At 39.3% G+C, this 26,613-nt stretch overlaps 1 protein-coding gene across 1 annotated transcript in view; it reads left to right on the top strand.

Annotated features, from left to right (window-relative positions):
* The window catches only part of tmem63c (transmembrane protein 63C), a 59,861-nt gene that overhangs the window by 4,829 nt on the left and 28,419 nt on the right, over window positions 1-26,613 (top strand). The window contains exons 2-3 of the mRNA XM_077238464.1: window positions 20,551-20,818; window positions 24,929-25,008. Of these exons, the coding sequence (XP_077094579.1) occupies window positions 20,585-20,818; window positions 24,929-25,008 (314 nt within the window). The 5' untranslated portion in view covers window positions 20,551-20,584. The remainder of the gene's footprint in view (window positions 1-20,550; window positions 20,819-24,928; window positions 25,009-26,613) is intronic.

Here is a 26,613-nt window from a genome sequence, read left to right on the forward strand (position 1 = left end):
TCAGTGACGTTTTATGATGTTTATCAGCTTTACAATAAGACAATTTGAACAAGTCATGATAGCAATCTATAAAACATCATGATTCAGGATCTTACTAATGGTCTTAACAGCAATGCACTATTGTCTCCAGTTCTGATATGAACCAAAAGCATATTTACCTCATTGATACAATACAAAAACAGCTGTTGGGAATTGTGCCAAACCCTTAATTTTAGCCAACAGCTGTGATTACATCGTAAGGTGCTTTTGCAGAGGTTGTAGACATGTTGCTTAGTCATTTTCTGACTGCTGCTTTCTCTCCAGTGGTTCAGTAATCAAAAGCCTGTAATGCATTCCTGAGAAAACACAACAAATAATCCTTAGTAAAATGTGTATCTGGCATCTCTACGCAGCACAGGCATGAATATTTGATGGTGCACTTGGCTGAGATTGAAAGTTGATACATCCCGCTGCAGTACACAAAGTGTACAGAAGCTGGAGTGTGAGCTATAGAAAGTTCTCATAGGTAGTGGTAGGATTTGGTTAGATGGAGCGGTTCGTCATCCATAGATTCCCTTGTGCATCATGACGTTCATAGAAACATCCAACAGCTGGGATGTAGACTGTTTGTGCCCCTATTTGTCAGTACGTTGTCATCATTGCAAGGTTTGTAGATAAGGACCTCATATGCATTTGTTTCTAATATTATCTTTGTTGCAATATTGTCTCGTTCTAACACCCACACGCATACACAAAAAGCCTGATGCTGGTACCTTAGGCCTTCACAGTGTAATAGTGAAGTAAGTAAGAAATAGTTGTGTCCTTGCTATCTGACAGAGGTTTGAATATCCTATTGAGATAGTATATATGAATGGCTACCATCTGGGCCAGTTATCATAAAGGTTACTTATTAAAGCTAATGACCCTGAAATAATATTCATAAGAACATTGACAAAACCAAAGAGATCAAGCCGTTCTCCCCATTTTTGTCTTGTTCGAGATGCAGTTTCCCTAAGATATACGTCACAATAGGAAAGGAAAGACTAAAGGAACTTCAGTTTCATGCCAACTATAACAAATAAATAAATAGACATTGATTTGAGTTATTGAAAATATTGATTTTGGGGAAAAAATATTATGTGTAAAAAGATAACTATAGCGAAACTATATAGCATCCACACCAATGCATGATAACTATTAGAAATGCGCACTGCAGTGATAGTATGTCGCCTGTCGCTGTAAATGCTCACGATTTTTAAAGTCAGGTGAATGTTCAATCACTGCGTCCGAAATCAAATACTTCCCTACTATTTAGAATGTGAGAAAACAGTATGGCAAAAGAGTAGTATGTCCAAATACAAAGTGTTTGAAAAACAGTTGGTTAAAAAATAAAAAGCCTGGATGACCTACTATTTCTCCCAAGAAGTACACATTTGATGGATACTTTGCTATCCCATTAGGCCACGGGAGAGGGTTTATGAATGGAAGGGAAGCGACTCAACTGACGCTGGTAGTTCACATGACAGTAACAACATGGCGGATGTAGTACGTAGGTTATATATGTACCAGTGGCGATTTTTTTAAGACTGCAAGGGAAGCTCGGCTTCCCCTATAATGTCAAAAAATAAATGGTCAAATCTGTACTATTGTGTTAACATTTTATTGACTAAAAATGCGTTAGAACACGTTCATCTCGAAGACGATTTGGTTCAAAATCAGCTACATATAGCAGGTTGGCTGACTCGATTTCCTTCTCATTCATTCCCAGAGCGTCACAGTGCATTTCCCTGTTGAAGCCGAGCTTCCATTGACTTCAATGGGGCTGCTTTGAACAGTTTCTTTCAGTGCTTCGAAACTTGATGGTTATTGGATAAATGCTGCGATTATGTCCCGCCAACGGAAGCTCAGCTTCTCTGGGGAGAATGGAGGAGTCGGGCTGAACGCTGGGCGTCTGCGTGATGATTGGAGGGTCTGTCGAAAGACTGCATCTCCCTTTGATTGACAGCGATTTTGTACAATAAAAAGTCGCTGACGCAGAAGCTATTCGAGCTCAGTCCCATCGCAGACTTTGTGTACTCGAAACTAGCCAATTTTCATCATACATTTCACAGTTTAACCTAATTCCCACATTTCCTCCGTCGATGTCAGGTCCCTTTGTTACATATGGGGGGGCATGTTGGTGTTTCGATAACGGCACATCTGTCTAGTTTGGTTTCGGTTTTGTGTCCTTCATGCTCCGCGTGTTTGTTTTCTGTTGTGAGCGCACAGGATGAGCTTATGCTCTTTTTCATGCATAACGTTCTGTCTTGTCGTGTGAACGTGCGGTCTTGTGTTCGCTCTGTTCATTTGTGTTTTGTGTAGCACGCGGTTCGTTTACATCGGCCGCATGCTTTCATTTCATCTTTTGTCTTGTGCTGTGTAGCACACAGCTTGTGTTTTACACTAGCTGTGTGCTTTCATGTAAACGTTTATAAGTGTTCTCATTGTTCTTCATGTCTCATTTTGTGTAAGCACTTTGCTTGTGATTTGTTTTACTGGCCATGTGCTTGTGTTTTTTGTTATGTTTGGTGTGAGCACATGGCTTGTCATGTGTTTCCTTGTGCCATGTGCTCTACAGTCGATTGTGTCGACTCCCCATCTTGTGACCTGATTCTTGGTTTATTTGCCCCCTGCCTTGTTTTCTCCCTATTATTCTCCTTGTTGGCAGTCTTGTGCTGGTGGCAGTACATAGATATATACACTAGATGTTGCCTTGGGGTTCTAAGCATGGGTCAAAACCGCCGCAATCTTGGAACAGGGGTCTTGTCATAGGAAGTAGCTAGGTAACGCTGAATTCATTGATGATGCTAAACTTTTGTGCTGCGTATGGATGTTCACACGAACGAAATTTAAAAACCAGACAAGAATGTGAAATTGTGTAATTTTTTAAAAATTTCTCTGGACTCAATGATAAATACATGTCTGACCATTGGAACGAACCAAAACAACTATAAAATCCCGTTCATGATGATTTATAGTGATTTTATTTCCGTTAGACCTTCTCCTACATTGACGCTGATGCTTAAAGAGGAGGGGCTCCCCTGTTCCATGATGGTGGCTCTATTGACGCATTCGTTCCAATGAACTGCCGTAGCCAAGGCGACATCTAGTGTATGTATCTATGGTGGCAGTAATGCACATTAAAATGTTGTTTGCCAACCACCATTAAAAAAATCAGAAGATGAATTTTGTAGAATGTTTGTATTTTGTTTTATTTTATTATTAAAATAAAGCCCATCAACTCTGCACCTAACTCCCCTCGCTCCTTTCTCCATCCCCACACCTGACAGTCGAGATTTAATTTTTTTTAGCTTCCCCTCTTTGAAAGACCAGCAGCCGCCACTGATATGTACGTATACCCACATTCATACTATATAGAACATACTTTTTTAACGGTGACTAAGTAATTAGATGTTCCTTGCAATGTACGGCTTTATTTGCTGGTGTCACCGAATGGAATTTTAAAAAATTTAATTGTTTTCAAACTTGTTTCCTTGACATTTCACACATTTGTTATTGGTCGTCAAACTGTTAGCCACTCCCCCAAACACACACCATTGGTTAAGCCAATGTTTCTCTTTCTGGCTGGTTGTGATGCTCAGAGAAAAGTTTTGATAGTGTTAAGACCAACATAAATATGGCTTACATGGAGTTGTGCAAATTAAGCTGGGTTAGAAGAAAGTATTGTACCATCAAAAAATTACACACTTTATCTTAAATATTGGCTTGTTTGCGTGTGTGCGTGAGTGAGTGCGTGCGTGTGTGTAAAAGAGAGTGAGTGAGATGCCAGATTGCTGCTTAGATGTCGCATTATACAGCATTTATGACTCACATCCTTTCTGTCAAGAATATATCTCAATAGAACATAAAGAACATACAATAATCATCACTGCACAGTTTACAGTTTATGGAAGAAGGCAGTCTATATAAAATGTGCATCATTCAAACTTTAACCAAAAAGATAAAAGCACTTCTGTACGACCATGAGAAATCATAATTAGCATAGTTTGCTTATGAAAACATTACTTTTACATAGACGAGATACATATTTATTGTTATTTTGCTGTTGCGTCATTCATTTAAATACATATAATTTCAATATTGTTACAGAGGGAAGAGGAGAGGCAAGGATCTATTTGCAAGCAGTATTTATTCCACAAGCACACAAACCATGATTATCCAAATCAGGAAACATAAATCCAACCAGGAAGACGAAGATCAAAATCCAGTGGGGGAACTAGAAACGCAAGATTTTAGATATATATGTAAAGACAACAGACAAACAAGGACTGAAACACAGGGTTATTTATACACAAGCAAACAAGAGGCTAATGAGGAACAGGTGAAGGTGATGAATTGTCATGGAAACAAAAAAAGGCATCTATGTTAACAAAAGGTGTATTCGACTTGATCCGGCGCTGTGCAGGACAGTGTATGACATCAAAGTACCATGAGAGTGATTAGAAAGCATACGGATACACCAATCAGTCTGCACAGTGCCGCATTTTAACCGCAAGTCGGATACACCTAAAGGCTACAGGAATAAAACCACAGGAAATGAAAACCAGACACAGCAAGAAAAAAATAACAAAATAAATAGATAAATAGAATAAGTAAATGGAATGCTAAACACAGAGGAATCGTGACAAATATAGCCTACGTTAAATATTTGTATTTTTCTTCCTGATAACATTTGAAAAAAATCCATATTTCTTATGCTAATATTGAGCCCCTTATATATAAGCATACCCAAAAATGAATTTATTCATTGATTCATGCCATCCCGGATGTATATGTTTTTCTTTCACTAGATAAACGCAAACAAAGATTTTTTAGAAAAATGATACATCTCTGTGAGTCCATATAATACAAGTAAACGTAGGGGCGCTGGAAGATGTTTTAGGTTAGGGGTGCTGTGTTTTGGTTGGGGGGGATTATTTTTTCTAAAAATCATTGTTGTTGTTAAAAAAATTAATTGGTGCCCCCCAGTACTTAATATTGAGTGTACAGAAAAAGGAGTCTAGTATTTTTATTCAGTTTAATTTAACAGTATAAAGTGGACCACATATGTCAGAGGTCTTCAATTCTGCTCCTGGAGGGCCACTGTCCTGCAAAGTTTAGTTCCAACCTAGTGGAATACACCTAAAGGCTAACAGGAATAAAACCACAGGAAATGAAAACCAGACACAGCAAGAAAAAAGAATAAAAAAAGTCCTAGAAGTCCTAAAATCCTAGAATATTAAATATTTGTATTTTTCTTTCTGATAACATTTGAAAAAAAATCTATATTTCTTATGCTAATATCAGCACACCTGCCATTGTATTTTCAAGCGAGCGTGAAGAGCTTGATGAGCTGATTCAGGTGTGTTTGAATAGGGTTGGAACGTCTCGCTTACGAATGTAACCCTCGTTGCCTTCAGGAGGGAACGGAGACGTAGTCAACGTGTCGACTGATTGGGATCACGCTTAGGGAGCCTGTCATCTTCGAGTACTGTTAAAAAGAGCCAATGCATGGCAATGCATGGGTATAAATACGGAAGTGGATGCACGCAATAGTTATTTATCGCTGAGGAGCTGAGCCTAACTCGGAGTCAGCGGTGGTCAAGCAATAGTGGCGACGGGACAATGTCTCTGTTCCGTCAGGGAACGAGGGTTACATACGTAACTGAGAGATTCCAATTAAAATGCCACTAACGCTGCCACCTTCCAGTGCCCAGACAAAAGCCTTCTGATCCCCCCGCATTATTTGAGGCGGAGAATGGACAGGGCTTAGGCCAGGGATGTCACTGCTGTTCCACAAGACCACTGGGAAAGCATTCTCTTTCGTTGGAAAGGAATACACTGCGGAAGCCACATCCTGCCCGAAGGGAGGTAGCATGAGGAGAATACACATATGGACTGGGTGAATGACCGGGCAGTACAACTTATGGAATGTCACTGGGGGTGCTCCATTTATCAACTGTTTAGCAAGGCACTCTGTGTCAACACCTAGGAGGGAGCAATACACTCACTTGGGAGGAGCTCACCACCCAGGTGGGCACGTACACCTTGGTAAATCACCAAGTTGAAGGCGACCACATGTAGTGGGCCAACCCCTGCTTGGAAACAGCCTTCCCCTCTGCTGGTCTCCATAACAGACAAGAGCTGGTCTGAGGTCCAGGCTTTGCATTCTTAGCATGTATAAGCGCAATGGAGCGGACGGACAGAGAAAACAGGGCTGGGTCTGCCTCCTCCGGGGCAGCGCTTGCTGGCTCACCACCTGGTCCCGCAGGAGAGGTAGGAACCTTGGGCACATATCCAGCCCGGGGTCTCAAATATCTTGAGAGTCAGCCGGCCCAAATTCCAGGCCCGATTCGTTGACCGAAAATGCATGCAAGTCCCTACCCTCTAGATGGAGACCAAGCAAGTAGGGGAACTGTTTCTCTAAAAACAGGATTTTTAACTCACTGCCTGCAGGGCTCAAGGGAGGTCTCTGCAGTGCGGTAGCACCAGACATAAGTCTCAAGAGGGTAAAGAGCTCTGGCCAGAGTCTTTCTGTCTCGAGGGACTGTCCCCTCAGACAGTAGAAAAAACAGCTGGCAGAGGGACGAGTCCGGAGGGGCAATAGATGTAACTGTGCGGCCCCGAAGTGGTCCCCAACAGCTGGACCGCCTTCACTCTCTCTGGGCCAGAGGCTGTCGTGAAGCTCATCAGCAGCACGATTGAGCAGGCCAGAAGTAATAAGTGGAATGAAGCGACCTCAGAAGCTTCTGACTCCAAGGAGGAGGTGGCGGGCGAGTTGCAACATGCGAGGGGAGCATAGCTCAACGGTTGCTATGTTGTCTTTTCAGACCAGTACATGCTCGCTGAGCATGTCTCAAAGCAAAGTGAACTGAAAGCAACTCGAGGCAACGGATGCCAATGCAGTCGGAAGGTCGTCAGACCTCCGTTACTGCATGCCCTTTGTACGTGGCCCCTCAGCCGGTATTGATGGACACTTATTCTAGGAGCCATTGATCCGGAGAATCAAAAGGTCTGTTACGGACTGAGGGTTTGGCGGCAGGCCAGGGTGCTTTCACACGAAGCGTGCTGCTCTGCCATGGCCACCTCGGGATTTGGCCGTAAGGTCAGTGCTGACTTTGGACTTTGTACTGATACTTCACACCTTTCAAACGCATGAACACAGGATGGCCCGTGGTGCGGAAGGATAGAGAAGTACATGTCTCTCAGATTTAACGCTGCAGACCAATCTTCGGGACGGAGCATTTGGAAATGCATCTCTGTGTAACAAATTGAACGTAGGATTTGAAAAAAGGGCCTGTCTCAACTAACACAGGACCAAGATGGTCGTGACCCACCTCTCTAGGGTACAATGAAGAACGGGCTTATACTAAGCCGGCCTTCATATCGGCTTGAGGGAGCGGCTGCATCACATCCTTCGCAAGTAGACTGTGATGTGCACAAACAAGACAGGAGCATTGCTCAACACCTAGGTGTGATAAATATCACTAATTTTAGGAGCATATCTGCTCAACACCTTGGTATGATGAATATCACTGAGCTTGGGTGGAAGCCAAGTGTGGCGAGCAGGACGAGGTCGAGGGACGTGAGAGTACGGCGCGAGGCCGGTGGCGTGATTGGTAATGAATGACACCTGCGAGACGCACCGGAGACGCACTCTCACGGAGGAGCGGAAGCATAAAGGGGAAGCGACGACAGAGGAGATCGAGAGAGGACAGGCCTGTGTTTTATTTCATGTTTTGTTTCTGTTCGGTGTTGCCAGCAGTCGGCCGTGAGGGGCTGCTGGCAGTTTCTTTTGTTTTTGTATTTGTATTATTAAAAATGTTAAATGTTTGCCGGTTCCCGCCTTCTTCTTCCCATAACATCTGAACCCCGTTACATTGGTGCCGAAACCCGGGAAGAAGGAGGGGCACGCTGTCGGAGAGCCTCGCTGCTGAGGGGGATCGCGGTGCTGAGGAGTTCAGGCAGCACGAGGGAGCGATGCCCGCCGATTGCTGCCCGAGGCGATGGTGCTGGAGCGATTGAACAGCAGGTGGGACGGAGATCTCGCTGCCGTGCTCCTGGGTCGAGGAGGGGTGCCTGCCGTCCGAGAGGGAGCCGAGGAGTCGCTCCCGTTCGCCGTGGGCCGGAGCCTGTTGCCGTCGGCCATGATGGGGGCGGAGCAGGGAACGGGGGACTCGCTGCCGGCTGCCCTCGACCGGAGGAGCCATCGCCGTCCGCCAGGAGGCGGAGGAGTGTCGAACCGTCCCCCAACGGATGTCCAGTACCATCGCATGGCACCGCGAGTGAGTCTCTCAGCTGGCTGAGGACCGAGCGGCAGTGTATCCGGGAACCGGACCAAGATTTTTTTTTCTTTTTTTTTTGTCCTCTCTCCCCTCTCTTGGATCTGTCGCTCCTCGTGCTTCCGTCTCCGTTTCCCTCACCTCGTCGGTTCATAACCCCCAGGGATCGCCGCCGCCGCCGGGGGGGAGTCTCGTGGGTACCCCCCGGCCTGCGAGGCCCGATGGGGGTATGTGGCGAGCAGGACGAGGTCGAGGGACGTGAGAGAACGGTGCGAGGCCGGTGGCTTGATCGGTAATGAATGACACCTGCAAGACGCACCGGTCTCGCATCTCTCACGGAGGAGCGGAAGCATAAAGGGGGAGCGACGACAGAGGAGATCGAGAGAGGTGCGTCTCGCAGGTGTCATTCATTACCAATCACGCCACCGGCCTCGCGCCGTTCTCTGACGTCCCTCGACCTCGTCCTGCTCGCCACACCAAGCAAAAAGGAATCGCAAGTCAAGTCTGATGGAATAGTTTGGGTCCATCCCGACTGGTTGGGAAGCATTTTTGGCTTCCACAAACCGGGCCAAGGGACCACAGACGTACCCGGGTTGGGGCAGCGAGGTGGAGGATAGGGACCCGGCTCGAAAGGCCCGAAGGTGGCCCGAAGCAGGGACTGAGTGTGGTGCACAACACTTACCTGTCTCCACGAGGCGGCCAGGGATGCGTGAGAAGGCGGATGACCGGGCCCTCGAACCGCACTCTTCTGCCGTGCTGGCGAACAAGAGGGGGCTGAGGGGTGCAAGGCTTTACAGGGTCGCACACCACCAGACTTGCCCTCTTGGGGCCCAGGAACAGAGGAATTTGCTCTTCCTTTGAAGTGTGGGTACTGCTCGCTCTGCTTTTTTGGGAGCCAGTGGTGGAACAAACACACACACAAACGAAGACTCCACACGGCCCTCACCCGGGGGGAGGGAGTGGATCGGTGATCAACTCCAAGAGCATCCTCCTCCATCCCTGAGCGGCCCGCTCAGGAATGCTTTCACTGTCGCTTGCCACCTGGCTTGGCAGCGCCTGGAGCGGGCTGGGCGTCCCTACTGCGGTCTGGTCCATGCTGAGGCCTGGCTGGAGGCCCACCGGGAGCGGGGCTCTGTAGAACCACCAGCACCGGGAGAGACTTCCTGAAGAAGCGCCGACACATTCGCTCGTTGTAATATAACGACACTCTTCAGAGACATCGACATGAAGATCAATCGGCTCCGAAGTGAAAGACAACTAGTGCGTGCATCCACTTCCGTATTTTCCGGAGTGTGTGATGCATTTCACGTGTGATGCAATGAGCATTGGCTCATTTTAACGGTACTCGAAGATGACAGGCTCCCTAAGCGTGATCCCAATAATCACATCGTTATCCAATGAGCCAATGAGCTGCGGCTCAACATTCAGATACCTTGCATTGTTAACTGTTAGCAGTCTGCAGTGCGCTTTCATAAACCCCCTAACCTTCCTCAACTCCACTTGTATAGATCTGTCACAGGAGTTATTTCATTCATATTATATTAGCAACAGCAGCATGCTCTACATGCTCGCAGCAGCATGTCTATGAATGTTTTGGCAGCAGATCTATTCTGCCAAGACCAAATACATTAGCACCATATCCATTATCTTGTCAATCTCTCCGAGAGTTGTCATAACAGAAATATACTGTATAAATTTTCATATTGGACACCTCTAATCTGTGTGATTCAAGTGTCATCTGTGTCTAATGATGTAGCAGGGCAGCCCAAATGAACAAATATAATCAAGTGACGTGAACTTCTGCAGGCACCCCCTGCTGAGTTTGTAGGGAGCTGTGAAACTGCGTGGGGACCCTGTGAATTGTAACACGGCTTTAAACTTTGATGCTCAACAGCATTTGTGCTATGAACACACAGTGTGCACAAGAACACAGTACAAGCCACCGATAATGCGTAACAGCAGCTTATATAAAATTGCTCTATTCTAATTAGCATATTTAATTCCCGCAAGGCTTTGTCATCTGACAGATCTTTACAGATTCATTACGTCACCAAATCTACCCCAGGACTATTGTCTTTAAAATCTCTGGATTACCGACTGAAAGATGAGAATATCAGTTGTGGGTGGTGGGATCTCTAGAGGAGGGCTTCTTTCATCTTGGCCGGATGCTCCTTGGATATTCTGTGGCTAATCCGTTCGTTCAGTCACAGCGAATCAAGCCAAGGGATTCCTGTCTGAAGTTTGAGAGGGGAGAATGGTAAAAGTAATACAATATTTTCTGCCTTGCAAGGATTTTCAGCACACTGTAAAAATGTTACATGCTATCTACCTTAAAAAAAAAAAAAAAAAAAATATATATATATAGCCTATATATATATATATATATATATATATATATATATATATATGGTAACAATATTACACATGATATTTTAAGCTATTTTTTAAGGCTTGATTTCTTTAATGCAATCTACCCGAATCAATCATGTAAAATCTCCTAAATTATTTAGTCTATGACAGTCTAATTCAAATGTGTGTGATTTTGAATGAACGGATATGACCTGTTTGTATTTGACTTTGAGTCGTGTTGTACAATTTAAAGACTGTATGCTGTTAGCTTAGCACAGGTAGAAATAAACATGTTACTGCACTGGCATTAGCAAAGCTATTGCTCATTGAACTCCACCTGTATACAGTAAATCTGCTTTGGGTAATTTATGTACGCTATATTGTACAGCAGCAGCAAGTATTACTTGCTCACAGCAGCGTGTTGTGTGTGTATTGGCAGTAGCAAGTCCAAAAACAGCAGCAGCAGCAGCAGCAGCGTAGCAGATCTATTCCGCCAAGACAAAACATATCAACATTCTCATATCCATTACAATGCCAAACACTCTGAGAGTTGTCATGACAGAAATATATATATAATTTCCCCCCACAGAACCAATGCAATGTGGTCCAAACAAGATGCAGGAATATACAGAAAAAATATCATAGAGAGGACCCCTGCAGACCCTGATTATGTCAAGATCGATAAGTCTTTTTAAAAATCAGAGGTTATAAAATGTCATGTGCTGCGACTCTGTAAAACTTAATTATACTTGTGAATTAATGATTCATGATATTAGTAAAGAAAGAAAGAAAGCTATGGATGTATGGATTTTTGGATGTTAAATATTAATATAAAGGGAAATTACTTCTCTTGAACTACATGCTATTTATTTTAGAAATTACTTTTGAAACTATTTTGTAGAATGTCCTTTTTTGGATTCTTAAACACAGGAAAGCTGTTATAGCAATAGCCTGCACCTCTCTATTTGGGAACCAAAAATACTTCCAAGATGCATCAAGTGAATATGAGAATGTGACGCTGTGACTCATTTTGTATTTATGAGCCCTGATGATCTGAGAGCTGATTTGAAGGAATGTAACCTAGATTCAGTGATTTGCAGTAAAATATTCAAGCACAACACAAACAACAAGCACTGTGAGGATGAAAGTATGTTGTAACATGACTCAGTGATCTCGCCAGTAGAGCGACCAGACTCTGATATTATTTCATTAAAGGTAATTGTTAGTTGTTTCATGGGGGCATAACACTCTTTTATCTTTATCCTTATGATTTGACAAGTTTCATTAAGCGGGTCGATTATAGTTCACAGTGTTATTCCTGTCTTGCCTTTTGCTGTCTCAAGTCTATGTCTGTTTTTCATACAGTACATACTCCAAGATCATGTGCTTCCTCAAGCAGGTAATGGAACTTCAGCTGACAAATTGTTTTACTCTGTAAACATGCACTGAAGTTGATTCTGGTTCAGAGTTCAGGACAATCTAATATTGAATTCCAGGACCAAAGGCTTCATATATCAAAACTAAAAACAAGCAAACAATATAAGATAATCTAATATCTTCTAGTGGATCACATATCATCATGGCACATGTGCGTGGTTTTCTGTACCATCCTTCGGAGGAAACTCTCTCTGCAAAATCTTCTGAGAAAAGATCAATTGGACAAAACCTTGTGCAACTTTGCTGAAAGTTAAACATAGCATTAAACAAGGCATTTTAACTGTTTAATGTGAAATGTACCACCAATTATAGAATAAGCCATATATATGCTTTCTTAATAAAATTACTATTAGTTTCAGTTTATATATTTAATCTGTGTAACACATCTTCTAGCTGTCAAACTTAATCATTAAATACCGTTTTGAAATTAAAGATGTTTTTGTTATGTCCAGGATAGGGGGAAGATAAGGTGAGGAGTAGATGATATTTTAGCAGCTTAAACTTTATTTTTACAAAACAAAAACGAGCAATCTATACTCGAGGAACAACGTAACAAAACTAAGGGTCTGTTTACGCAACACCTTTTTTAGCTAAAAATGGAAAAATTTTCTTATGCGTTTTGGCAATTTATTTGCATGACAACTGTGTTTTGGGGGCCGGAAAAGGCAAACCTTTGGAAAAGGGGTTTCAAAGTGCAAGTTTATGAAAGCAATGACATTATTGTCTCTGTGTAAACTACTGTAAGCCCAGTTCAATCGGCCCAATGGAGGCATCCGATCAGCGGGTGAAGGTCTTTGCGCGTCAGTCTTTCCACGTGGCAAAGTCATGCGTTTGATTAAATGAAATAAATGTTTTCATATGTAATTACCTCGTTAATTCATCTGACTCCATAAATGAAAAAGGTTCTGTGCATCATTAAATGTGAGCGGATGTTTGACTATTCTTTTTAACTCTTTACTGAAAATAATGTCAGAGTCAGTTAGAATAAAATCAAATGTTTACAATTTATTATGTCATGTAAATGTATCATACCAATTTCATAATCAGTTCAAAGATAATAGATGCCAAATGCTCTAAAGAGGGAAGATGCGAACCTTGACATTTATAAAATACATAATGCGGAGTGCCGGCATCCACTCTGCATGACGGGCTAACTTGAGTTACAAATCGCCTCGAGCCTCTCGGTGCATTTCATTATATAGACCGACCTTCTTTTCACATGCAAACATTTGCTAACAATGAGAATTTGCATTCAGAGTCTACACCTTTGAGAGCAGGATGCCATTTGCCTGGAAGACACACCCTCCTCTATGTGCGAATTATCTCTAAACTCTTAAATACCTTATTACCTTTTGCTTTACTTCTTTGGAAATGAGACCTTTGTACCAGTCGCACTGGCATTTCAAATGATATCAAACATGTGTAAAACTGTATGATAATTATTCACATTAACCCATATAGATTTTTGGGTGAATTTCAGGTGAGAGAAAGGGAAGAGGGAGTGGGGGGGTCAAGGCAAAGATATGCAGAGTCTTCTCCTTGACACAATGAGTATCTCCGCATAAAAGAGGGGGACGATGAGACTTGCATCTCAAATGGAGCACGAGAGAGAAATTCAAATGTTCATTTCCTTTCAGCGTTTTTAGTCGTTTTCACAAATCAGTGTGAACGGGGATCGGTTTGACAGCGTTGACGTCTATACGTGAAAAACGTAAAGGAAAAACTTTTAGTGTTTAGCACATCATTGTCATGTAAACTTACCCTAAAAGTAAATGAAAATGAAACTGTAATGATAACTTTGTGACCGTTTTCCCTGGTGAATTTGTCAACTATGTTACAGACAAACTGTATGCCACCACAAACTCTGATTAAGTGCTACTTATTTTGTCTGTTCTGCCATGTACAGAGATTGTTTTACCATTTTGGTAACACTTTATTTGAAGGGGTGTGCATAAGACTGACATGACACTGTCATAAACATGACATAACACCTGTCATGAACATGAAGGAGTCTTTATGAATGTTTATGACTGTTGTCATTAAGTGTCATTCGGTAAATTATCACACTTTTAATGCAAAGTTGACATTGTTTAAAATGTCTTTGTTATGACAACTTGACATTAACCAAGAAATCATAACTAGTCCAACGTGTTCCACTTTACTTGAGGTAAGGGGAAATATTAATGACACTGTTGTTAAAGCATTTGACAGTGTAATAACCCTTAATGACATCTTTATAACTAGTGCAATGTGTTCCACTTTACTTGAGGACAAGTAAAATATTCATGTCACAGTTATAATGGTGTCATTACAACCAAAGTTAAAACCAACCATAACATATGACAGGGTAATGTAATGTTAACGCAAAGCTAAATAACTTCTTTAAGTTTGATAATTAGACCTGTTATGACATATTTGTGACAGGTTGACAGGTTATGATTTCTTGGTTAATGTCAAGTTGTCATAACAAAGACACTTCTGTATTTGTTAATGTCAAGTTGTCATAACAAAGACATTTTAAACAATGTCAACTTTGCATTAAAAGTGTGATAATTTACCGAATGACAATTAATGACAACAGTCATAAACATTCATAAAGACTCCTTCATGTTCATGACAGGTGTTATGTCATGTTTATGACAGTGTCATGTCAGTCTTATGCACACCCCTTCAAATAAAGTGTTACCAATATGTTTTATATGTTTTATATATTTTAAAAAAAAATTTATAAACAATCAGATTTTTGTGCAGGTATTGTGATATTCTCAGCACAGTAACCAAGGACAAAATTTTTGCCTTAAAAAGATATATTCGGTAAATTTAAGAGATGTTATGCAAAACTCCAACCTGTCTGGGTATAAAATACCCTGTATTGGATATGACAAGCAGCACTTTAGTTATTAAAAATTAAGAAAAAAACAAAGTTCACAGTAACATAGTTGACTGGACACATCGCACACATTGTTAGCTGATACACATACACAGTCTCCTCTGACCCATAGGTTAAAGAACACAGTTGGTAGACCTTTTGTGAACATGATCAAAACAGCTTTTTCTGAAATATTTCTTTTTTACAAATAAATTTCAAGCAAACTGAGGTGGCACAAATTATTTGTGTGAAATTAATATATAATAATATGCTATTATAATATATTTCTGAAGAAATTTGTTAGAAAAAAAATAAAATGATCCTCAATAGGTGAGTTATTCAGTGTGCAGCCATAAAGGGTCTGTTTGTACTGGACACTTGCTGAGATGTTCTTCTCATGTTGGATTTATACCCAGTGATTCTCTGTCACACGAGAGGTGTGTTTGTGCCTTTTTTTCAGCGTGTCATTATGAGCTCAGGTGGCTTTAGCTCCAGCTGCTCACCCTCACAACAATGGGACTGTAGATGCACATGTGTTTCTTCTTTTACTCATCTTTTTGAGTACTTTCAAGGAAACTACAAAACAGAGTGAGATGACACTTCATTTTTTCAGGAATGAGTTTGTCTCCCATTAGATTTCACTGTTTACATGATCTAATTGACACTTAAAAATGAACATTGGACGTTAATATTATTTATGTATGCTTTTGACGTGTTTTTTTCACACAGTATGTTGTTGCTGCTTTGATATTTACACCTGCAAAATCAATTTATTCATTGATTTGGGTAAAAGCATCTCATATAACAAAGTACTGACATATAAGCTTTGTTATCTGAGATGCTTTTAATATACACAATATATTCATGAATCTTGTGTTGTAGTAGCTGTAAAGGAAATGTGATTTTTGTGGGCATATTTTTTTGAGCATATTCACTTATGAAATAATGTTGGAAGTTTTAGTAGAACTTATTGTTTATGTGTTGTACAGCATTTGTATATGTACAGTGAGCAATTTGAACAGTTATGTCCGTGAGAGGCAACATTTTAAAAACTTATGTAACAGTAAAAAAAGCGGTATAACTGTAATGTTTTAGTTAATGTGTTACAGAATGACATGAAAACACAACAATTGTGGAAGACAGATAAAAGTCATGAAAAATTTAACACAAAGGCAAATGATATCAAGGACGAAAAGTGGCTAAAATACTTAAACACTTTATTTTCCGATTCAAAATTTGATATGGATGAAGACTTTGAAAAAGTTGTGGTAAATCGTCTGAACGCCCATGAAACTGCCAATTTTTATCGCGTTGAAGTTTTTAAACAAGTTGAAGTTTTGGATAGCAACATTACTTATGATGAAATGTTTAAAACTACACACATGTTATGTCCTATTTTGCTTTCTTTATACAATAAAATATTAGATACAGGTGATTTCCCTGAGGTTTGGTGTGAGGCTGTGATTTGCCCATTATATAAGAGTGGTGATAGATACAAGGTTGAAAATTATAGAGGAATCTCACTGCTTAATGTACTTGGTAACATTTTTACAAAAATTTTGAACAGGAGACTAACAATTTTTGTAGAAGCAAATAATATGTTTTATGACGAACAAGCAGGTTACAGGGCAGGTTACTCCACAACGGATAATATTTTCATCCTACAGTCGGTTGTTCAGAAATACATTACAAAGCGAAAAGGAAGGATGCACTGTATATTTATTGATTTCTCCAAAGCTTTTGATAGCATCCAACATAGTCTCTTGTATTTTACACTCATTAGGAATGGTATTGGTGGAAAAACTTTTGGTGTACTAAAATCTATGTATTCTAAACTTAAATCATGTGTGAAAGGAATTGATGGTTTAACTGAGTATTTTGACTGTACCATTGGTGTACGACAGGGCTGTATGGTGAGTCCTCTTTTATTTATTCTTTTCCTAAACGGATATATAACTATGCTAAAGGAAAACTGTAAAGGTAAAGGTATTCAGATTGAAAGTATCACAGAAGTACAGACCTTGTTGTATGCTGATGATATGGTTAATGTGTCAGATACAATTGGTGGATTGCAGAAGGAAATTGAACAGCTCGAAATAATCTGTAACTGTTATGGTATGAGAGTGAATTTGAGTAAAACTAAGGTTATGGTTTTTAGAAGAGGGGGCTTTTTAAATAAGAATGAAAAATGGCATTTTTCTGGTGAACAGATTGAAGTGGTTAATGCTTATAAATATCTGGGTATATGGTTTACACCAAAATTGTCATGGTGGAAAACTCGACAACACTTAGCAAACCAAGGAAAGAAGGCAATGCTTTCTTTATTAAGGTTTGTTCGTAAGCATAAAATTAGCTGTAACCAAGCGCTGTATTTGTTCGACCATATGGTTGCAACCATATTGTATTATGGATCTGAGAGATGGGCTTTGAACCAGTGGAGTGTATTGAGAATGTTCAGTTATCCTTCTGTAAAAGACTCTTATGAATCAGTACGGGTGTGAGCAATGTGGCTGTTCTGGGCGACCTAGGTAGATTTGCATTGTCTATTACTTATATGAAAAGGTGCATCATGTACTGGATAAAATTAGTGTCCATGTCTAATTACCGGTATCCAAGAAAATGATATAATATGCTTCTTCAGTTAGATGAAGTAGGTAGAAAATCTTGGGCTTCCTGCATTCGAGTTCTATTGTATCTCAATGGTTTCTCTAGTGCTTGGGAGGCTCAAAGTGTAGGTGATATAAGAATATTCACATCTATTCTGAATCAACGATTGAGAGAAAGAGCACAAAATGCATGGTACACATCAGTTCTAGATAATAAGTTGAATATATATTCACAATGCAAGTTAATGGTGGTACAGGAGAGCTACATAGCATCTGTACACATACAGTTGGTACGATCTCTGTTATTGTTCAGATGCTCAGGGCACTGTTTAGCTTTAGAAACGGGTAGATGGAACAATATACCTTTTTGACAGAGAGAATCTGTAGTTATTGTAAATTAACTAATACATCTGTGATTGAAGATGAGAAACATTTCTTGTATGATTGTTCTTTGTACACGGATCTGCGTAAGAAATATTTGAGTGATGACACACTTGTGGGAGATGTTTGTGTTGATGTGTCACAGGTTTGTGAGTCGAAGCATGCATGGAGATTGGCATTGTATATATATTATGGAATGAAAAAAAGAGCATCTATCATGCTATTGAGACTTTGCAACTATGGGCCGAGAGGCCGTGTATTCCTGAAATAAAAACAAACAAACAAGCATACAGCATTTGTATAGTGTAGTATATTATAGTATACCATGTGTGTGTATACTGCACACGCCATGTTTAGAGGAGGGAACTGCTGACTCATCATCATAATTTCTTAACCTGTGACTAATGGCTGTTAGTTTTTCTCTCCTAACCTATGGCAAGAGGATGAGAGTCAGACTGTACTACGCAAAATAACTATTTATGCACCGTCTGTCCGACTGGAAAAGCTCGTCTTTGTCAGCAACCGTGCAGAAACCTATTAGTTATTTATTTGAGCTGACAGTAGTAAATTAGTGATTTATGGGGGATGTTACATTATTTTCTGTCAACAAGATTTTTCTCATCAAAAGCGAACTTTAACTCATACTGATAGCTTGCTGTATGACCCGATTTAGATACCAGTTATACTGCAAAGATGGTTAGTTGTTCTTACTTGAGCTATAACTGTAAAATTATTTAAATATATTAATTTTCTTCTTTAAAAACATTTAATATTAACTTAATCAATTTAAACATTTATTATTATTGCAATATTGTATAATATTATATATTATACAAGAATATATAATATTTCAGAGCCCATTTTTCAGTGCAAATTGCCATTTGACATTACAAACAACAGGAAATGACAGCATCATAACTAACTTTAATCCATGTAGCCTATATTTCAACAATTTAGAAAGAAAAAACGACATAAATTATAGTTTATTTGAAAGCTTTACATTTTAGTCAGTTTTGTCAGATTTTCTAGAGTCAAATTGTCTGTATGACTTGAGGATGATGTAGCTTCAGAAATTTAATTTTAAATTAAGTGACTGATGTGAAGTGGCTTAGTCTATGTGTGAGTTGGGAGATGGTTTGTTAGGAATATGGGAATTATCAGTTTAAGGCAGAACATTATCTGTAATATCAACAAACAAAGCAATGAGCGTTGACCCTGTTTTATGTGTTCCTGTTAATGCGCTTGAGGGCAATATCCATAAAGGTAATTGAAACACATCTGTTAAACTGAATGAAAATGGTGCTTCAAGCTGCCCCAGTGTTTGTTCAAAGGTTTAGAAATGTTTGTTCAAGTTGCCCCGTAGCTAGTACCAGCTTTTTGCAGAATGAATGCAGAAGGCTTTTACTGCTCAGACCTGGGTACTTCGTAAAGATGATTATATACGGTCATATACATCAGTGTCAGCATTAAACTGAAATATTTTAAAGGAAATCCAATTACTGTCTTCTTCAGAAGTTCAAGGCATATGTCTTTAAAAAAAAATCACTAATGCCATCTCAAGTATTTTCTATGTTAATAATTTTTAAAATGTAACTTATTCATGTATTTGCAAAGTTGAATTTTCAACATTGTTACTCCAGTCTTCAGTCACATGATCCTCCAGAAATCATTCTAATGCTGATTTGATGCTCAAGAATCATTTACAGTATAAATGTTGAAAACAGTTGTTCTGCTTAATATTTTTGTGGAAACTGATATATTTTTTCCCCCAGGATATTTTGACGAATAGAAAGTTCTGCCAGAATAAGGCATTAATATGTGCTAAGTACTAATAAACAGCCAATATCATAGTAATGTGCATGCTAATAATCAACTAGTTAATAGTGAGAATTGGAACCTAAACTAAAGTGTTGCTAAAAGTTCAAAGGAACATAATTTATTTGAAATGTATTTTTTGTTACAAAAATGTAAAAGTCTTATCTGTTACTTTTACTGTCACGTTTTATTTAATGCATCCTCGCTGAAAAAAAGTGTATTACACATATCTTGCCCATGGCCAGGGGAAGACTGCGATTTCTAGCTTTAAACACACTCCGTCTATGGAAGTAGCTGATGAAAAGGAATCTTCCCTAGGGAAAAAATCTCTTTCTCCTAAGAAAACAGACCCTAGTAATCTCAGAGGTTTCAGAAGATATCTCAACAATGTCTTAATCTGTGCCCTGATTTGCCAAGTTACCAAAGTCTGCAATCAAAAGTCAAAGATCAGATTTATATATTATATGCTATTTATTAATATTTTGAATTAGCTTTTATTTATTATTTTTATTTTCAGTTTGTTTTCATTTTTAAACTCTTGACATATTAATACTTCTATTTAGCTTTATTTTTATTAAATTTTTTGTTTTAGAAATTTTAGTACTTCTACTTATTTTATTTAAACTTATTTTGCTTCATTTCATTTAGTTTCCTGACTGACTAATTTTGTATTTTTTCCATATGAATGAGTAGTTGACATCATCATTGGCCACTATAATCCATTCACTGTTATTATCTTTTCAAATATTCTGCATGTCTTTGATGTTGTGTGTTCCCTGTCGTCTCTCCTCAGTGATGCTTTGACAGTTTGAAGGGCTTCTTGAGCCATGGCGATGCGCTCTGACCTGTTGGGTTCGGCTCAGCCGGTGTTTGAGTCCTGGCCTGCAGGTGGTGGCAGTCCTTCGGAGGAGCTGGACGTCAGGAGTTTCCTGGGCTCACTGATGGAGGAGAACAGCACAGCAGAGAGATGTTATCGCTCTCACTCTCGCAGCAGTGTCCTGCAGGGCCTGCCCTTTGGAGGAGTCCCCACTGTCCTCGCCATCAATGTCGTTGTGTGGCTGGTACAACATCCCTGCTGACATATTTCATTGTTTTGCTACAACTGCATGACATTTAGGGCCAGATGCACTAACAGCTTGCGCCAGCGCAAACCCTCTTTTGGCATTAAAAAGTACTTTCAGGATTTACTAAAGACACATAAACCCCTTTTCCACCAAAGCATTTTGAGAGCCGGTTCGGAGCCGGTGCCTGCACGCAAACCAGTTCTTTGTGTTTCGACAGCCAAAGAACCGGTTCTCGGCCAGGAAAACTGGTTCCAAAGCGGCACCAACTCTTTGCTGGAGTAGAACCGTTCTTTTACCACGTCATGCTTACGTCGGGGGCTGGGGGCGGGTTTAGATGTGTTCTAAACATCATTTCTGACCATAATATAGGATCGCAAAGCCAGGAGAGACATTTGCAGAAACACAATGTAGTCCGCCATTGTAATTGTTATGGTTGAAGTTGGCGCAAGCGTTTCTAGTTTTATTTTTTTATTGAAAACATTATGTAAGCAATTTAAGCAAAGAAGAAAACAGTCACAATATAGAACAAATAAATGGAAAGAAAAAAAATACACAAGACAGGGGTACATAGCTAATCAGAAAAGATTACATATCAAAGGAAAAGATTAAAAGACTTACATATTTCAAATGTTTTTTAAGCCTTCTTGGTACACGAGTTAGAAAAAATCCCAAAGTAATGTTGTACTTGCAAGCGTTTCTAGCTAAGACGTATGGCGACGTACACAGTGACGTAACGACGTCGTTCGCTGGGCGCTCTAGTCAGTGGAAAAACAAACAGGTTCTGAGAAGTTTCGCAAGTTGAACCAACTCCAAACCAACTTTGAACCAGCACCAGTTCCGAACCAGTTCTTTTTTGGTGGAAAAGGAAAGGGAAAAGGGTAACAGTGAAAAATTAGCGCTGAAAAGACGTGGACAGGGTTATTTTTGCGGCTGACCTTATTGCATATGCATTTGTAGGAGTTTCCCTTTTAGATGCAAAAATTATGCGAGGAAAGTATTTAAATGAATCATGCAAGGAGATTTACTAAGGTTTGCGCTAGTCAATTTACTGGTATTTGCACCATTATTTGCACATCGTCAGTAAATCACGTGCAGAACTTTGCACTCCCATCTCCGCTTCTATGGAATTGCGCTCTCATGCTCATTTGCCCTGTTTAGTAAATCTGGCGCTTAATGTAAAGTGCATTTTATGTAATTTCTTGAGATTCAATGATGTTATTACCTCTAATTGTTTGAGAATTTAATCATAAGAATTTGAAACCTAAAGAACTCCAGTGTCTGGGTGAAGAACATGTTGTTGTTTTTTCACACCAAAATCAAAAGAATAAAAATACTTTGCATAAAATTTCAAATAAAATTTGAATGCGCAGTATTACAAAATATATAGAGTTACTTTTTAAAATTAGTAATTCAAGTTACTTTGTTTTGCCCTTTATTGACTGACATTTCTGCAGTCCCCATGTTGAGAGAAATCTGAATAATTTCCACTGAAACCGGACGACGGGGCAAGGCATATCGATCAGCTCCTTTCCTTTTTTAAATAGCCAATAGCATTTTGTGTATATCACAGCACGGCCAGAGCCGTTGAGTTCGGTAAAGCCGCAGTTTCCTCCTAATCTCTAACCGTTTCTCCTCCATATTGCTTAACAATACAGCATTCTGTGCAGGATTCAAATAGGTCCAATGTGTTTTGTGGTCTGCACCGACTCGCACATATAATCCGCTCTGTGCTCTCGTGTCTCTGAGCCGGAGCTGCGGCGGTTCCCGTGACACTATTGTGAAATCAGACTTCATTCGACACAGTGGAAAGCATATTTACACTGTCTGAATCGTTCCCTATGCCCTATATAGTGTGAATAAGTAACTGATTTCAGCTGCAGCATCAGCGGTTATTTATAATGTAGGGGGTGGGATATTTCACGCTTCTGATTATAGAGAGAATTTGATTGGACAGAAAATCTGATGAGAAGAAGTGCAGAGTGATATCATCAAAACTATTGATCCTTATTGGCAGAAAAGAGAGACTGTAGGTTTTGAATGTTTATATCTTCTAAATGCGAATTTTGTCATTGTTTTGGAGCACACTAGCTTATAGATAACAGTAATGTTATAAGGATGCAGGAGGTGAACCCAAATGCAGACAGACTGCGATGAACACAAGGTTTATTGGTAACAAAACAGGAAAACAAAACCCACGAGGGGGCAAAACAAGACTAGACTAGACAATGACTGTACAATAAACTGACAATTCTTCAAATAAACGTACACAAAGACAAGACTCTACACTAAGTACTCACGGGTAAGATATGGCAAGGTATAGCAACATAGACAGATTCGACAACATTCCGCATAAATAGGCAATGAACCGACACAAGACAGCAAACACAAGGGGATTAAATACCAAGAAACTAATGAGGGGAACAGGTGACGCTAACAAGGCAATCATGACTAAACAAGGATAGCAGGGGGCGGGGTTGCAAGACGAGACAACACAAGCACATGGCCCAAACAACAGACCATGCGCTTGTACATAAAACATGGGTCTGTCATGATCCTGCCACAATACTAGAAGAATACAAGGACATGATGGCAGAATCATGACAAGTAAGGCTAACATTCATACTAAAAGCCAAAAAATATATATATATACATTTTGATTTCATGGGGACTTTAATGAAAAAAAATATTGGATTATTTTTATTAATGAGAATTTGGGAGGGAAATGTCCTAAATTGTCATGAAAATAATGTCACTATGTAAAAATCAACTAGGTATTTGCTTTTGGGGTGAAATATGACACGTATTCTTTCCCATGACATTCACCCAATCTATAAAAAAGGAAAGTTAACACACTTTAATTAATTTGAAGAAAAGCATAGCTGCTGCTGCATATACACTGAAAAAAAGGGTGACCTAAAAATGCTAACATTTAAGTTTTATTCAAGTCACGTATTATTACATTATTACTAATTATTATTAGTATTATGTAATGTTGCTAAATCAACCTAAATACATTGATTTATACCACCAAAATTACATAATATGGGTTAACTCAGGTAGAATAGGCTTTTTAAAGTAACAATTGCAGGTTACCACTTTTTGCAGTGTATATACTGTATATGTCTGTACACTACCATTCAAAGGTTTAGGGTTGGGATGTTTTTGAAAGAAGTCTTGTATTCTCACCAAGGCTGCATTTATCTGATGTGCTGATATGGTGCTTAAGAAACATTTCTTATTATTATCAATGTTGCAACAGTTAACACGGTTTAAAATCGCATTTGAAAAGTATGAAGTGTTTAATTTTGAGGATTGTTTGATTAATAGAAAGTTTAAAGAATAGCATTTAAATTGAAATAGAATTTTTTGTAACAATGAAAAAGACTTTACTGTCACTTTTGATCAATTCAATGCATCTTTCCTGAATAAAAGTATATATATATTTATTTTTTATTTTTTTTATTTTTTACTTACTGACCCCAAACTGTTAAACAGTAGTTTATATACAGCACATCTGAGAACTCAACATTGAATCGCTCATGATTAAATTATAAACAGAGGGAGTGTTTTTTGCCGTTAGTTTTGGTGACGCTAGTGAGGAAGAAATAACACTCTTCACCTTTTAGTTTATAATAAGTAGCTATCCAGCAACCTAGGAAGATAAATAGAGACTAGTAGCTTCCAAATAGTCAGAGTTTCCTGTTGTCTTTTCATTGACTGTTCTTCCCGGAGTCATTATGAACACAAGTGTGCATGCAGACCGCACAGCCTGTTAGTTTCCAAGACAACCACACACCTCGTCTCTATCCGGCCAAAGAAACAGCTAATTATTACTGCTGCTCTGGGGTATAGTAGGTGCAAGGGTCTACTTACACAAATAGTTCTTATTCTGTTTTTTATGCCAATAGCTTTAGCACACATTTAAAGTGGCACAATGTCTTCTGGATATATTCTGGAATATATTACATCTTTTAAAATGCTTGAGCATCAGATATTGTTCACTTGCATGTACTTTACTTGCAGTTATGCTGTTTTTATTAAGGTCACTCATATCTTGAACATGATACATGAACATGATCACTGAGGTTTGGTTTATTTTTATTGTAGTTCCTGCTTCTAATCTTCTCCTGTTTGAGGAAGGCAGCATGGGACTACGGCCGCCTGGCTCTTCTTATGGAAAATGACAGGTATCATTTTATTACTGTTGACTGTTTGCAGAATGCATTAAAGATGTAAATAATTGAACAACTGTGTGTGGTGGTTGAGTGAACTGAATGCTTAGCAGGTCAGTGTGAGATCCTGGCACCACCTGCTGGTTACTTAGGACATTGTATTATTTGACATGATATTATTATTAATATACATTTTATTTATAGGCACCATACATGACACTCAAGGGCACCTTACAAACATAATAAAACAATCAACATTAAATAATAAATGATCCTCATTACAGACTGGATACAAATAGGATTACATAAAAGCCTGCCTAAAAAAAATAGTTTTAAGATGAGATTTAAAAACAAGAAGACTTTTTCGCACATCCTTTCGTTCCATAATTAGGGACTAAAGGCTCAGGACCCCGTAGAAGTTGTGCAAGTTTGAGGGAGAACAAGAGTGAGTGCAGAAGACGATTTTAAGATACGAGTAGGGGTGAAGATGTGAAGAAGGACAGATAAGTATTAAGAGGCAAGATTATTAAGTGCCATGGATTTTAAAATCAATTTGGTATTTAACTGGAAGCCAAAGTAAGTGTTGTAATATAGGAGTAATAGTCTCAGTTACAGAAGTTCTGCAAATAATTTGCACTAACCGAAGTTTGAAGGCCGTAGGAAAGAGCGTTACAATAATCAATACGTGATGTCACTAAAGCATGAACAAGAATAGCAGTGCTCTTCTTCACTGAGAGAGCAGGACGAATTCAATTAATAATACGTATGTGAAAATATGCAAATTGAGTGACTCTATTTTTATGAACTTCAAATTATAAAGTACTGACAAAAAGATGACACCCAAACTTTTGACCTGTTTATACAGAGACACTGGAAAATTATCAATGTTCTCAAAGGAATAATTTGATTTAGCCAGATTGGTTTTTGAACCTACAAGAAGAATTTTGAGTTGTACTACAGAGAAGATTGGATGTAAACCAAGCTTTAATCTCAGCTAAGCAATCTGAAAGGATAGATGGAGGAAAAGTAGAAGTTGGTTTGGAGGACAGGTAAAGGTGGGCGTCATCACCGTAGCAGTGGAATTGTATCCCAAATTTCTTTAAAAATATTACCAAGAGGTAAAAGATAAATAATAAATAAGAGAGGGCCCAAGACGGAGCCCTGTGGAACACCAGTAGTGACATAAGAAGGATTTGATCGAAACTGCTTCAGCTGTACAAACTGAGTATGACCCGTAAGATAAGATCAGAGGGGGAACCAAAGATCCCAATAGACTCTAGTCTGTCTAAAAGAAACCTGTGTGAAATGGTATCAAATGTTGCACTCAAGTCAAGCAGAATAAGTCCTGAGTCAGCAGCTGACAATAAGTCATTAGAGATCTTAACTAATGCAGTCTCAACACTATGATATGAATGGAATATGTTAATATATGTGATATGATATGTAATACATTATAAAAAAGTATTATATAATATACAATATACATAGTTTATATTTTCATTTACAATTTTTCATTCATTTTGCATACCATTGAATTTTTGCTCATAGTTTTGGGAAACCTGTACAGTATGTTACTATTATTAAAACATTTCAGCTCACACACACAGTTTCCCTGTGGGA

The sequence above is a fragment of the Siphateles boraxobius genome, unplaced genomic scaffold (genome assembly GCF_051911475.1).
Source record: "Siphateles boraxobius isolate OS27281-9 unplaced genomic scaffold, OSU_SipBor_1 22, whole genome shotgun sequence".
Lineage (NCBI taxonomy): Eukaryota > Metazoa > Chordata > Actinopteri > Cypriniformes > Leuciscidae > Siphateles > Siphateles boraxobius.